Below are 15,772 nucleotides of genomic sequence, written 5' to 3' on the forward strand. Positions count from 1 at the left end.
ATTCCTATTAACACATGCAGGGCTTTTCTTTCCAGCTGGAACTCACCAGAACCGAGTTCTGGCACCTCTTTTTTAAGGAAAAAAGCCCTAGTTGCAAAATACATGTATGCTTTTTTGCTTTACTCGGTGCAGCTGGGTTGCTCTTTCTCACTCCAATCACTAATGTAGCTTCCGTAGGTCTGTTTCTCTTGGGGCAAACTTGTGGTTTAATTATTTCCACCATGGTTTTTTCTCTTTTAGCTCAAATATGATTTAACTGGTTCCTTCCATAGGACTCACATACAGTGGTGCCTCGCAAGACGAAAAGAATCCGTTCTGTGATTCTCTTCGTCTAGCGGTTTTTTCGTCTTGCGAAGCAAGCCCATTGAAGGATTAGCGGATTAGCGCTATTAGCGCTATTAGCGGCTTTTAGCAGCTTATCTGCTGATCGGATCAGCTGATAAGCGGCTTAGCGGCTTAGAAAAGGGGGGAGGAGGAAAAAAACCCAGCAGGAACTCGCAAGACATTGTCGTCTTGCGAAGCAAGCCCATAGGAAATTCGTTTTGCGAAGCACCTCCAAAACGGAAAACTCTTTCGTCTAGCGAGTTTTCCGTCTTGCAAGGCATTCGTCTTGCGGGGCACCACTGTATATGTATTTTCTTCATCTGTATTGGAACTGTTTTTAAATATATATATATATATTAAAGATGTTGCAAAGAATTTGCACTGTTTCATGACTTGTTCGCTGCCCTGGGCTCCCTTGGGAGGAAGGACAGGATATAAATTTAATCAAAAGCAACAATCAGCAACACATGGGTGTTTTTGCCTTTCTTAGGAGTTGTCTGCCAGGCTGCTGTCCATTCACAGTGAAGACCAACTAATAGTGGTGACATTTTGGACCTTTGAAGAAATCTGGAAGTTTGTAACTTATTATTCCCTTGGTAAAGCACTTCTGCCTATAGGAAAGTTAAGATTTTTTGTGATTGTTGCTATTGTAAATATAAGTCCTCATAGTACATTTCTTCATAGTAAGAAATATAAACCAGCTTTTTTCAATGCTTGCTATTTTTTCTGCTTTCTTTTTTGGAAACATGCTGTTTGATTTTTACAGGTACCAAAGGGCTTGAAAATGGAAGGGTTTTCAACATCTTTGCTCATTACTCAAAGTGAAAACACTTGTAAGGATGAAATATTTATCAGCATAGCTTCCACTAGATAAAACTGAGGGCTGTAAACTCTCCATGTCTGTTTGGCTGAAGATGGGTGTCATAAACTAAAAGTAGATAATTGAGCACTATGATGACGATGACAATGATATTTTATTTATTTTATTTTATTTTATTATACCCTGCCCTTCATCTGTAGATCTCAGGGTGGTTCACAACATAAAATTACAAAATAAAAAGCACAAAGTACATAATAAAAGTAAGAACAAAAAACAAACTAACAGTCCCCCACCCAACAACACATTTAATAGGGCACCGGGTGTTAATAAGCCAAAGGCCTGATTGAAGAGGAACATTATTGCCTGGCGCCTAAAGGTGTATAATGAAGGCGAACTTCACTGGGGAGAGCATTCCACAGACAGGGAGCCACTGCAGGGAAGGCCCCGTTCTCACGTTGCCACCCTCCGGACCTCTCGTGGAGGAAGCACGTGAAGGAGGGTCTCAGATGATGATCTCAGGGTCCGGGTAGATTCATATGGAAAGAGGCAATCCTTGAGGTATTGTGGTCCTGAGCCATTTTAAGCCTTTATAGGTCAGAACCAGCACTTTGAATTGGGCCCGAAAACTAATTGTCAGCTACTGTAGTCCAGCCAGGATCCGTTTAATGTGCCTGAACCATTTTGCCCCAGTAATCAATCTGGCTGCCAAATTCTGCAGCAGCTGAAGTTTCTGAACCATCTTCAGAGGCAGCCCTACGTAGAACATGCTGCAGTAATCTAACTTTGAGGTTACCAGAGCATAGAGCAAATAGTTTTTATTCTCCATGCTTGCTTTCAAGTCCTTTTTCTTTAGTTTTAAAATGTTTGTTTCATCTCTGTTACGACAAATGAACTGAATTCAGAAATGCATAAAAAGTAGGTTACATGCACAGCCCTCTTGCCCTAGTTTTCAAAATCAGCCCCCTAAAGGGTTCATATCATCGAGGGTGGGCAGAATTAGTTTATGGATGAAAGGGGTTCAAATAACCTTTGCTGTCTTTGCTTCCAAAAGGTTATAGCAGACACAAACACTATGCAGATTAGAAAAAAAACATTATCAGTCTTATTCCCAGCGAAAACATGCCCTGGCCAGGATATTTTATTTCTAGGCCACCTTTTAAGGCAAAGATCTCGCAAGACAGTTCACATAAAACTGTTACAAAATGATAAGATGCATTTCAATAAAAAAACACAACAGCAATCTAAAACAGTGATCTTGGAACTACTCACAGGTCAGCTACACCTTGTTACCTGCCCTTGTTTCTGCTATTACCGGCTTTATGAAAAAGGGACTTTTAAAAAAAACCCACTTACACTGAAAAAATTTCTTCGGCAGGTTTTTTAAATCATTGTATGGAGAATCTGTTGCTAGATGATTATTTCTGGCTCTCTTCATCAGAGGAATCAGTTGGAATTGATGTTAGTCTTGATGAGGAATGTCTTGGTATGATATACAGAGGCCTATTAATTCAAGAAGGTACTGAGTTTGTATTAGTAATTGTCTGGAAATACTAAATATTCATGGAGTTAAATTACATGATGATCTTTGGGAACAAATGTTGAATATTCCATATTACAAAATGCCGCGGTGTGGGGGCCCCTCTCAGCAGACGGAGGAGCTTCCAGCCAGGGGTCCAACTCTTCAGGGCAAGGGGGTTAGTGGAAAAAGGGGAAAAACATTTCCCTGCGTGGTTTTCCTGAAACCCCTGTTTGCCCAGGACTTGATAGTGGGGTGGGAGAGCTAAAAATAATGCCAATATATTTCACATCCAGCAACCAGTGCACCCCATTGGTTTCAGATAGTACATGAGTAGTGGAAGACAGGAGTGCCTGGCGTGCTCTGCTCCATGGGGTCACGAAGAGTCGGACACGATTAACAACAACAGATGAGTCTAAAGAGCCTGGGATACAAATCTTCACGGCCCTCTAGTGGCTATGGTGGCTCATTTACCCAGAAGTAATGTATTTACGCAGGTGGCGCTGTGGGTTAAACCACAGAGCTTAGGACTTGCTGTTTAGAAGGTTGGTGGTTCGAATCCCCGCGACGGGGTGAGCTCCTGTTGCTCGGTCCCTGCTCCTGCCAACCTAGCAGTTCGAAAGCACGTCAAAGTGCAAGTAGATAAATAGGTATCGCTCCGGCGGGAACGTAAACAGTGTTTCCATGCACTGCTCTGGTTCGCCAGAAGCGGCTTAATCATGCTGGCCATATGACCTAGAAGCTGTACGCCGGCTCCCTCGGCCAATAAAGTGAGATGAGCGCCGCAACCCCAGAGTCGGTCACGTCTGGACCTAATGGTCAGGGGTACCTTTACCTTTACCTAGAAGCATATACTTGATTCTGACCAAACTAAGCCTTCTAGAGCACAATATACATCAGGATCACACCTCCCACACACCAAATAAACCAACAACCCATAGAACCACAGAATCATAGAATTTTAGAGTTGGAAGGGGTCCACCAAAGGTCATCTAGTCCAACCCCTGCAAATACGACCATAAAACCTTCATCACCACCCCTTATTTGATTTAACTGCATCAAACATAAAAGAAAAGACAATGGTCAGAGTGTACTTCATGTTTCAGAGAGAGAAACAGGGTTTGCCACAGGGTCTGGGTTGGCTCATTTGGGGTTCATTTTATGTGGCTCATGTTAAAATGACTGCAAAAATACTTGATATGTTTTCAAATACAGCTTTTTTCTTAAGGTACCTTCTTTGTATATCATAATGAAAACGTAAGTGAGAGAAGAGCTGCAGACGCTGGAGTCGCAATTCACCAGCTAAATTGGTCCGCTACTGAGAAAGCACCTGAAGAAACGGGGGGAAACCTCGCTAAGGGCTTGCCAGAACCCCTGATCCCGTTCCATCAGTAAGTCTCTGAACTTAACTTTCAGTTCCACCTGTGTGCGCACGTGTACTTGCAAATATACACCAAATGGCTGTTCTGTAATAAAAGTACATGCTCATTTCTTCATAATTTCCTCCCAGTTTTACAGCAGATGGAGAAGGATTAATATTTAAATGTTTTGATGTCTAGTGAAAGTGACAGCATTTTCTATGTATGGCAGGAATTGTTATCTCCTTGAACGTATGCCATATCCAACCTGCACACAAAATATAGCCATTTGTCTAAAAAAAGAAAAAGAAAAAGATTGGCCAGCTTACCATACAAAACAAACATATGAAAAGAGTGTGCAACAGCAGAGGTGTTCAGAAGACACAGACGCCCTGGATTTGTTCCATGAATGTTTGAGGGTAGCAGTAGGATCACGTGGGCCCTTCCACGTTGACACATGACTCTTGGCCATGCATGCAGCACCAGCCTGAAGAGGGCAGAATTCCACCTTCCTTCTGAACGCACAGCCTTCCATGTGTGGTAACTCACTGCAGACAAGCATGGCTTGCAGGCATGTTCCAAATGCCATCTCAAGAATTCACTGAATGCAACAGGGAATTGTTTTGCATAACCCTGATGTTGCTTTGCTTTTTTAATTGATGGCTTCCGATGATGAAATGAGCGGTCTTGAAAGCTCTGCCATTTTCCATTTGGAATAAACATTGCTATATAGAATAGTGCGTAGGGCTTTAGGTTATCAGCTTTATATGCTAAAAACTAAGTTTAACATTTCACAGTGAATATTTTAACATAGCTCTCTTGCAAATCTAAATTTAGCAACAGCAGTTAGATAATATATATAAGCAGCCACAATCCAGCAGAGTTAAGTGTGCCTTGAACAGTGGTGTTTTGCATCACCAGGAAACTGTATTAATATGCTCCATCATTTCTCTACATTTCTGCCTTTGGTGCACTTTCCCTTTCTTATAACCAAATGAGCACTGAAATTGACCTGTTGTTAAAATTGCTATTACTGTTATGGCAGGCCAAGCTAATTTCCTTGAACCTTTCCCATGCTAGATGGTTTCTGAAAGAAAACACAGACTCTGCTGATTTTGCTGTAAGAAATGAATCTGCAGCCACAGATCAAATAGGTAAGTAACTGCTATTAAGACAGAGGTTGTAATAGTTCTGATGAGTTGTGACAAGAACGGAAATGAGAAAACTCCATTTTGTGCCTTGCAGTTCGAAAGCACCTCAAAGTGCAAATAGATAAATAGGTCCCGCTCTGGCGGGAAGGTAAACGGCGTTTCTGTGCGCTGCTCTGGTTTACCAGAAGTGGCTTAGTCATGCTGGCCACATGACCCAGAAGCTGTATGCTGGCTCCCTCGGCCAATAAAGTGAGATGAGCGCCGCAACCCCAGAGTCGGCCACGACTGGACCTAATGGTCAGGGGTCCCTTTACCTTTATGAGGTAGGGAAAAACCCCACAGAACCATAGCCAATCCGTCTGCTGGTAAAAAAAAAATTCTCTCAGGCCTTGAGAATCAGCAACCAGCTGTGCCCAGAGCAATGCTGGAGGTGGGATTCCCCTGTAAAAGGAGACTATACTACAGAAGAAAGCGGTGGGTGGGGAGAGCAGGCGTGGGCCTCCTTTTCCGCCCTGGGAGCAGACTGACCAAGGGAGTCTCCATCAGCTCCACTCCCAGGCGCTGCCCAGAGAAGCCAGAGCCCTGTCTCTGATTGGTTCCCTGGTTTGGGAAGCCCCTTCCCCACAGCCAGGCAAATCACATGGGGAAAGACTGTGGTCCCTCCTAGCACTGTGTGCTGCTGCAAACTGGGCTCTCTGGTAAGCTGGGAATTTATACTGACAAAAACGGAATGGCAGACAAAATTATCTGAGTATGCTGAGATGGCAAGATTGACAGGGAAAGCTAGGAATCAAATAGATCAACAATTTAACAGAGAATGGGATAAATACAGGCGATATTTAAAAGATCACTGTAAACATGTAAAATCTTTGGCAGGCTTTGAATGACTCTTGCAATGTGATATAATTCTTGGACGTATTGGATAACTGCAAAATAGATGCTGTTTAATATGCAGTTGATATAGAAATGTAGAGAGCCCAGGTTGGGAAGGAGGGAAGTCTCAATACAGGAATAAATTTACCTTATTCCCAACGTTTTTTTAATTATTTTATTTACACTACTGATGGAGAGTTACAACTGTGATTCATTGCATAAAATCAATAAAGATTAAATAAAAAATAAAAAGTTGGGAATTTGACCTTGTGGCAATGCCTGTGCTTTGAAACCAGTTTGCCCAGGACAACCAGCCATGTTGCATCATTGTTTATCATAGGAGCCCCCCCCCCCGGCGGTTTTGCCTTTGCCCCACTGCTTTCCCCCAGGAAATCCACTCTTTAGCAATAAACCAGAACAAACGGCAATCACAGAAAAACCCAGTTGTGTTTGTTCCGATTCAGCACTAAACTGCAGGTTTTCTCGGGGAAAGTAGCATGGCAAGTGGAAGTGTGAATAAGCCCTATGTCAACGCTGCGAAGCTGGCTTGGGTGTTTTATACTTTGTGTTGGTGTGTTGTATATTTATATAGTTTTGTTGTCTGTCTGTCCTCTATCATTGCTTGGTTCTCCCCCTTCCACTTCTTCTCATAGCAACCCTCAGGTTTTGAGGTACTATTGTCCAAGTCACACAGTGAGCTTCAAGGCTGAACTGGCCCTAACCAGTCCTAGGCTGTGTCGTGATTCAGATGGGAACATAATCTCACAAATGGGTCATTCAGATCCAATATTATTGGGGCCTGATTGGATTTGGATTTGATATCCCGCCTTTCACTCCCTTTAAGGAGTCTCAAAGCGGCTGACATTCTCCTTTCCCTTCCTCCCCCACAACAAGCACTCTGTGAGGTGAGTGGGGCTGAGAGACTTCAAAGAAGTGTGACTGGCCCAAGGTCACCCAGCAGCTGCATGATTCCCATTTTTCACTCTCCATATTAATTGTTATTCCCCTGCTTGCTATCCACATCACTGGAGAAAATATCCTCTCTGTCTTTTGTTTTATTTATGTTTTGTCCCTCCCCGTCCCTCACTCTCCTCAGGAAAACCTGTTCTTTAATGCTGAATCAGACCAAATGGCAATTTGGGTTTTCTGCAGTTTGCCATTTGACATTTTCTGAAGGTTGCCATTTGGGTTTTCGCGGGGAAAGCACCGGGGGGGGGGCACGAGTGCTCAGACAAGGAGCTTTAAAGCGAGAAACATGGCATGAAAGGAAGTCTGGACAAGCTCTAAGTTTCTAGCATTAAACCGCAGCTTGCTTGGCTTTTAAACAATATATTTGCACAATTCTGATTTAAGAGAATTCTGCAGGATTTGTAAGAATTAAAACAATTTGAGGCTTCTTAGTTCTCTGAATAGGGTGCGTGCATGTGCCAAATGTCCTGTAAAGTCAGACAATTCCTCTCTCCCAGCCATCTCCAAACAACACCTTAGAACAGCTCAGGAACATTGTGCTGCTGAGAATGGGGAGGGGAATCAAATCACTTAGATCATATAGGAAGATGAGCAGGTGAATGAATCCTGGGTGTGTTAGCTGACATTTTGGGGTCTTTCAATAGTGTTGCCTAAGTAGATACGGGAACAAAGTTGACTTCTGGGTTTGTGGGAGGGTCTGGCCTCTGTGTTTTTATCTCTGATATATGGCCTGTTGTTGCTGCTGTGAGTAACTACTTTAGTCCACATTGGGGCAGGGGGATCCCTGCTTATCATTACTGGGAGTCCCTGGGAGTCACCACCTGCAAATGCTACTGTTTGCTGTAACTGAGAATGGCTGTGCTGACACTAGAGTGGCAGGGGGTTGGACTCGATGGCCCTTGTGGTCTCTTCCAACTCTAGGATTCTATGATTCTATGAGTGGCAGGGGAAACCCAGCCAGGTGGGCAGGGTATAAATAATAATAAATTATTATTATTATTATTATTAGTCACCTGTAGCATCCAATTATGGCATGCAGCTAGTCCCACTCAACCCAGCTAAATCACCTCTTTCCTCTTTGTTACATCAAAATCTATTTACTCTTATTTCTCATGTGACTTGTAATACTAAAAGTAATGATGTTGACAACATATTGCTTTGATACCTTATTTTAAATAAGTTATTGTATTTCCCAATTCTTTGTTATTCAGCCACAGGATTTTCTGTAGCAATTGTTAGCCACGAAAGTGCTGTGCCTGAGGAAATTGGCTTCCAGAAAGGAGACAGAATTGAAATTATTGGCTACTTTATGAAATGCATGAAGTGGTTTGTGGGAAGACATGCCCCTACTGGCCAAGTTGGTTTTGTGCAGAGTAGCCATGTCAAACCGGATGACTTCGAAACGACTGCAGCAGAGTAAGTACTATGGATGACCATAAAGCCAGGCAGTTACTCTATCCACCAACAAATTCCACTTTTAGGAATGTTTCTACTGCTGTGCATCGGAGGTCATGAATGCACATCTTTTACTCCAAATTTGGGCATTAGAACATAGAAATCAAAAGCTTTCTAGCTAACTATATTGCAGTAGACACAGGGATATTCTGTTCTCCAGTTATACTTACTGCACTCAAAGGCTAGAAGTGACTTCCATTCATGGGTGTAGCCAGGATTTATGTTAGTGGGGAGCAGGCTTCATGTTAGGGGGGGCAGAACCTCAGTTAGTTAAGTATTTTTATTGATTTACTTGATTTGGGGGGGAGCAGCTGCCCCTCTGCCCCCCCCGGCTATGCCCACTAGGTATGTTTACTTGAGGAAAACTAGAGAGAATTTTGGAATAATAGCTATTTCCAAGTGGCAGTTGAGACTGGAAGCCTTCAAGCACAGAACTGACAGGTTAGCTCAAAGCAGTGCAGAATGCGAGATGCAGGATCATTATCCCTGGGTTTGGCTTTGGTTTTGGTGCTCTTGTTCCATGCTTAGGGCTTCCACAGCCAAAACAGCATCTTCAAGACCCAGCACAGCTCTCTGCCCCATTCACTTTCTTCCTTTCTGACAGCCTCTACTTTCTGAAGGCCAAATGTATAAGTTTTTCCCCCTTGTTTGACTGCTCCTCTTGTTCATAGCCAAGGACAGATTAAGGTAGTTGAGGGCTCAGGCACCCTTCCCAAAATGGCCTCCCCCAGGAACACATGAAACAAGCAACCACAAAATAAATATTGTAGTATCTTTCACAGTTTCACAAGTCCCAGCAAACCCTCCCCCATTTATTTTTATTTTTTGCCAAACTTGACATGCAAAAATAAGACACTCTGAGCATGTGCAATTTCACGTTTTAAACACCCTAAATTCATCATTGTGTTTGCTCACTTCCTGCCTTTCGGTTTGGGGGCGGCTCAGGGGCGGCTGAAACGACCCCCGTGGGCCTTAGGTTGCCAACCTCTGCCCTAACTCCTCTGTGTCGTGTGCTTCCTTCAGACCACCACGCCTGGCTTTCTTTGAAGAGGAGCATTCTGTTTCTGCAGAAGAAACTGCCCTTTTGGAAGAAAATGTGGTGAATCTCTTGGGACAAACATCACATTATAACATTTGCAATTTATATCAATTAGGTAAGCAACTCCAGTGTTGTGTTCTTATCTGCATGTCCACACCTTTCATTTTGTGCTGTGGAATATCCAATAAAATGCCAATGTGGAATATCCAGTAATATTGTTTAAGTCTCACTGAGCTCAAAACAACTTAACTGTATCAACTTTCAGATTCAACAACTTGAGTTATTCTGGAGAAAGCTAAAGTCTATTACAGCTAACCCCAAAAAAAATTTTCCGCAAAACATCCAAGTATAAAGACAAAAACCATCCATATGCCAATTAATATACAATAAGGATAAAATCCTCATTAAATATAAAAACTGCTGTCTCCTGGCTTTGACCTTTCAGCCTTCCTAGTGGCTTCTTTTTGCAAAAATATCACATCAAACAACATGCAGAAGCCAATGATTTCATTTTCATTACAGTAGCTGTTAAGACTTAAAATCATGAGCAAGTTGTTCAGAATTCATATTCTGCCTTGCTCCTGTTCCTTCAGCACACCACAAATGAATTACAATTTCTACTGGCTTCATTCTGTGAAATTTCAGATTCTTATTTACAAAATATATGCAATAGGGCTATTGTGATCCAGGGTTGTGCTTAATACACCAGAAAATGACCAGGTGGATTTAATGAAAAGGATTGTGTTTATATTGCATATTTTGTGTAGTTCCATCCTCTGCAATAACTACGGCGATGGGGTGGCTTAAATGTTTTTCCTTCTATTATCAGATGGCCAGGAAGATTTTGAATTGGAGAAATCTACCGAGCGAGGTAAAAGGGCAAAGCAGAGGGATTATCAATATGTGCATCTCCCTGCACCCCGACCTGTTCAAAGTGCAAACAGCTGCATTGGACTGTGGAAAAGGCCCTGCAGGAAGCAGTTCAAGCCTTTCCTGGTGCCCTTTCCCCGACTGGAATCCTGTCCGCTCTTTCCTCTGTCTTCCCTAGTTTGGTCCAATGTTTTTCTTGTAGTTCTTGATATTTCTTCTCGTGCAATGAGATAAATGTATATCAACAATGTAATGCAGTTTACTTTTTCCTCTGAAAAGCAGATTTTGCCGTTTGTTGAGCAGGTGCTGGCTGCTTTGGACCAGACCTGATCTTATTATTTCTGTTGCTATTTTCAGGTGGGATTCCGTTCCATACGGGCAAATTCCAGGTTGTGCCATTGCAGTTGATTGCAATGTCTTACACAACAAGCCACTTCCCCAAAATATCAGGCTTCTTGCAAAAAAGAAAGTGACAGAGAAATGGAATGTGATGTTTGAGATAGCACTTGCTTGCATGCAACACCCTCTAGTCTCCCCACAAACCAATCAGAATGAATGCTCATGAAAGAGCAAACATTGTCTAATCTCTCTGCAGACAAATCAGGATAAATGTCCCATAAGCAGGTCTTCTGCTGTAAGTGCTCTGAGAATGTTATTGGATGTTGCTTGTGATATATATATATATATATATATATATTTGCTTTCGTAGATTTTCACGGGTACAGGAATGCAGGTTTTGGTGTCTTCGGGTGTCTTCCCGTGTAAGAGTCGGGGTGTCTGTGCGACGTTTCGACGAGGTCTCACTCGTCATCTTCAGGCTGGTGCTTTCGGCTTCTTGTTACTGGAACAGAGCAGAATCTGGTGTTTGAGTTCCTATAAATACTGTTGAGGGGTGTGGTGTATAGCCTCCAACGTTCTGGGCAGAGAGGAAGTTCCTAGATTAGTGTGCCTCTTCTTCTTTTGTTCCTTAATTACTTGAGGGATATCTTGAGTGATTTCATGAGTGATATTCTGAATACCACTGGGAGGGTCATTAAGTGTAGATTAGTTGCTAAAGCTTTTGTGTCTTGACCTCTTGAGCTTGTGAAGAGTTTTTCTGAGAAGATGGCTGTGCTGCATTTAGTTGTGCTCTGGCTTGGCTTCGTGTATAGGGGCGAGCTGTGGTTTTGTGCCTTGTGCCAGCCAGATCTGTGTAGGGATTGCAGGGGGGTGCAGCATCCGGAGGTGCCACTATAGTTTGGCTACTGGATGGAGTCTGTAATATGTCTGTGGAGAGGGTCTGGGTTTGGGTCTGGTGTGGTTGATTGGTGACGGCGTTCTGTGTGCCTCTGGTTCTGGTGTCGGTTTTTGTGGGGAGGGCTAATTTCCAGATGTCTGGCAGGCGGGACGTGTCGTCACGCTTGTTCATGTTGTGAGGGTGTTTCTCTATCTCGATGGCTTCCATGATTATTCTCTTGTGGTGATGTTCCATGTTAAAGAGCAATTTGGAATCTGCAAAATTAATTTCGTGTCCTGTTTCTTTCATGTGTTGGAAAAGAGAGGAAGTTTTTTCTTCTTTTTTGACGGCATTCTTGTGTTCTGCGATACGTGCATTTATTCGTCTGTTTGTTTGTCCAATGTACGTGGCTGGGCAGACTTTGCAGGGTATTTCATAGACCCCTTGGTTTTCCAGCTGGATTTTGTCTTTTGGGTTTCTGAGGATATTGGCTATTTTTTGGTTGGTGCAGAAGGCTGTTTTGATATTGTGTTTATGGAGGATTTTGCTGATTTTGTCTGTAGTGCCCTTGATATAAGGAAGGAGGGCCATGCCATTGTTTTCTTCTGTGTCTTGGTTTTTGGGGGGTGTTTCTTTTTGGATTAGCTTCGTAACCCTGTTTTTCTGGTATCCATTGGCGATTAACACATTTGAGAGATTCTGTAACTCAGTTGTCAAGTGGTCTTTGTCAGCCAGGCGTTTGGTTCTGGAGATGAGAGTCTTGGCTACGGAGTTTATTTGTGCAGGGTGGTGGTGTGATTGTGCATGTAAGTAGCGGTTGGTGTGTGTTTTTTTCTGGTAGATAGTGTGTCCTAGGGAGCCATCAGGTTTTTTGTAGATTAGGACATCAAGAAAGGGGAGTTGGTTGTTGTCTTCTATTTCCATAGTGAATTGTATTTTGGGGTGTAGGCTGTTGAGATGTGTGAGGAAGCTATCTAGTTTTTCTTTCCCGTGTGGCCAAATTACAAAGGTGTCGTCAACATATCTGAGCCAAAGTTTGGGTTTGTGTTCTGACTTGTCTAAAGCATTGGTTTCAAAGTGTTCCATGTACAAATTTGCGATGACCGGTGAGAGGGGTGATCCCATAGGTGCTCCTTCTATCTGTTTGTATCTTTGTCCATTGTGGATGAAGTACGTGTTGGTTAGGCAGTGGTTGGTCAGGTCCAGGATGTATTTGGGGGGGTTGTATTTGTTTTGAATGGCTGTCAAGGCTTCATTAATGGGCACTTGAGTGAAGAGAGATACAACATCGAAGCTCACAAGTAGGTCATCGGGATGTAGGTATTGCTTCTTTATTGTTTCTATGAACTGGAAGGAGTTAGTAACGTGTGAAGCGATGGATTCTGCATAGGGCTGAAGTTGCTTAGCGAGAAATTTAGCGAGATTTTGTAGAGGTGAGCCTATGGAGCTGACTATTGGTCTGAGTGGTGTTCCTTCTTTGTGTATCTTGGGGAGACCGTAGAGTTTGGGGCATCTGGAAGATTTTTCTCTGGGGATGATTCTTAGCTGGATTTCTTCACTGATAGGAGAGGCTTTTATTTTGGATTTGGTGGTTTTTTCCAGATAGGTGGTGGGATCTGTTTTTATAGGTTGGTAGGTAAATCTTCCAGATGCCCCAAACTCTACGAAAGCAAATATATATATATATATATATATATATATATATATATATATATATATATGCTTTCGTAGATTTTCACGGGTATAGGAATGCAGGTTTTGGTGTCTTTGGGTGTCTTCCCGTGTAAGAGTCGGGGTGTCTGTGCGACGTTTCGACGAGCTCTGTTCCAGTAACAAGAAGCCGAAAGCACCAGCCTGAAGATGACGAGTGAGACCTCGTCGAAACGTCGCACAGACACCCCGACTCTTACACGGGAAGACACCCGAAGACACCAAAACCTGCATATATATATATATATATATATATATATATATATATATATATATATGAAGTACCTCAGGCCCACATGTACCCTTGCTCTGCTTTGCCTATGGAAGCCCCTCTCTCTCATACATGGTTCATAAACTGACTTCTGACCTGGTAATTAGACCTGGGCATTTATCACAATGAATTATTATGACTTATGTTTCCCTTACTTCCTGCAATTCTCTGTCTTTTGTATTTCAGAGATGTCACATTCCTTCCTTAACAAGCATTCTGGCACAATGAAAGACAATATGGTGCATTCCCTGATGAAAGCGAGAAGTTTACAGTTGCACAGGGAAGAGGTCAAGGATCAGAAAAGGCCATTCTCTGCTTCAGATGAGGAGATGCCTTCTAAATCCCAGGATCCACACTTCTGCATATGCCCAGATGATGGAGTTTGTGGGCCAGAAATCCTTGATTCCTTACTGTTGTTTCTGAACTGCAAAGGATATGAGAGCAGTTTCAAAAGCATATATGACCTCTCATTTTCCTTTCTTAGCACCCTGTTCCATGGCTATGCAAGCGAGGAAGATCTGGTTGATTATTTTGTACTGGCAAGGGAAGCGGCCAAACGAGCAAGTCTGCCAAGGGCTTTGGCGCGACTCTGCTATCTCCTGGGAAGAATGAGTGTCCGGAAGTTCAAGCTTTCTCAAGCTCGGGTTTATTTTGAAGAAGCTTTGGCAACAACACAGGGAGATTTTAGTGACCTCTTCCTTATAGCTTCTCTTTATACAAATCTAACTGGCATCTACCTGAAACAAAAGAACAAGGAAAAGTGTGCTTGCTTTTTTGAAAAGGTTGCTTCTTTGCTTATGGGAATTCCCAGCTATATCAGCAGCACCAGAATGGAATCAGATATTCTGAAGTATGCTTTAAAAAGGGCAGTGCTGAGTCAAAGCAAGTATGCAGAAGCTAGAGCATGCTTCCTGCTAGCAAAGCACTATCTGAACTTTCGCCAGGGTGAAGAAGCCCTGCCATTCCTAGAAAGGCTGCAGCTTCTGAGTAATGCCTTTGGTTTACAAAATGGCTCATTGTCAGTTGATTGCTATTTTAAGCTAGGCCCACTCTACAGTGAGAAGTGTTTGCCCCACCTTGTGCTAAGCTGTGTTAAGGTCGCCTCTTCTTGCAGCTCATGTACTTTGTTGGAGTTATTCAGAAGCATTGACTTAGTATTTAAAAATGCTCCCAAAGTCCATTGTTTGAAAACTGTGGGACAAAGACATCCCTCCCAGACTGCATATTATCTCAGACAAGTACTCCACTTGCTAGAGACCAGCAAAGAACACCCAAAGTTGTGCAGCATGGTTTGTTGCTATCTATCTCTACTATATAGCCACCACAAACAGTACGGAAAAGCAATCGACTACATGGAGAAGGCCCTAGATACAAATGCACATTCAAGCAGTGAAGAACTTATTGGTCATTTAGTCTTCCTCAGTTGGCTGTATATTCTCCACCAACAAAACACGGTGGCTCTGGACATTTTAAGTGCTGTAGTAGAGTCTACACAGAGCAGTCATCAGCAGTTAGGTATTGTTTATAACATGATTGCCATTGTTTTAAAGAGAATGAATGATACAAAGCAGGCAGCTGAAAGCTACTATAAAGCCCTGAGCATTTCAAGAGAGATGGGACTAGTACATAATCAGGCTGTGGCTTTGGCCAACCTTGGTATTCTTTGTCTGCATTCAGCTGCCAGAAGTCTTGGAGAGCGTTTCTTAATTAAAGCAGTAACACTGTTTTCTGAACTGCCAAGTGTTGAGTGTGGCAGAGATTTTATATACATCCTTCTCAGGCTGGGAAGCTACTATGTCAGTGGAATTTATAAAGATAAAGGGAGATGTTGTTTTGAATGGGCATTTTTGGTAGCAATGGAAGCAAACCATTTGGAAGGTACGTATATTATCTTGCTTTCAAAACTGGGGTAACTTGTATTTCAGGGCCACCGTTGCAGATGCTAAGATGAGAAGTTATCTGTGCACAGGGAAATATGAGAAAAGTTGGTTCCCTTATTTCCTTTGTAAACTCATTTGCTACTCTTGAATTAGCTTGTTCATTCTTTGTCATAATTATCAATGGACTTCCCTGTGTCCCTTCCCTCATCCTACTAGAAAAAGCTTCTCAGGACAGAGATTGCTACCTCCAAATTCTTCATTTGTTATAATGAGCTGGAACCAGCAATGGATGTAAATACTAGGGTGAGGTGATAAAACTC

At 42.6% G+C, this 15,772-nt stretch overlaps 1 protein-coding gene across 5 annotated transcripts in view; it reads left to right on the forward strand.

The window, feature by feature from the left end:
- Positions 1-15,772, forward strand: part of SH3TC1 (SH3 domain and tetratricopeptide repeats 1) — a 409,292-nt gene that overhangs the window by 384,672 nt on the left and 8,848 nt on the right. For 4 of the 5 annotated variants that reach the window (XM_082238513.1, XM_082238512.1, XM_082238511.1 and 1 more), the window contains 8 exons: positions 815-920; positions 2,520-2,660; positions 3,889-4,051; positions 5,099-5,172; positions 8,223-8,427; positions 9,490-9,620; positions 10,335-10,376; positions 13,759-15,450. In XM_082238513.1, coding sequence (XP_082094639.1) covers positions 815-920; positions 2,520-2,660; positions 3,889-4,051; positions 5,099-5,172; positions 8,223-8,427; positions 9,490-9,620; positions 10,335-10,376; positions 13,759-15,450 — 2,554 coding nt within the window. Of the gene's footprint in view, positions 1-814; positions 921-1,093; positions 1,158-2,519; positions 2,661-3,888; positions 4,052-5,098; positions 5,173-8,222; positions 8,428-9,489; positions 9,621-10,334; positions 10,377-13,758; positions 15,451-15,772 lie in introns of those variants that run through there. The other variant, XM_082238514.1, reaches the window with a different exon arrangement.

Source organism: Podarcis vaucheri, assembly GCF_965113315.1.
Source record: "Podarcis vaucheri genome assembly, chromosome: 9".
In the NCBI taxonomy this organism is placed as follows: domain Eukaryota; kingdom Metazoa; phylum Chordata; class Lepidosauria; order Squamata; family Lacertidae; genus Podarcis; species Podarcis vaucheri.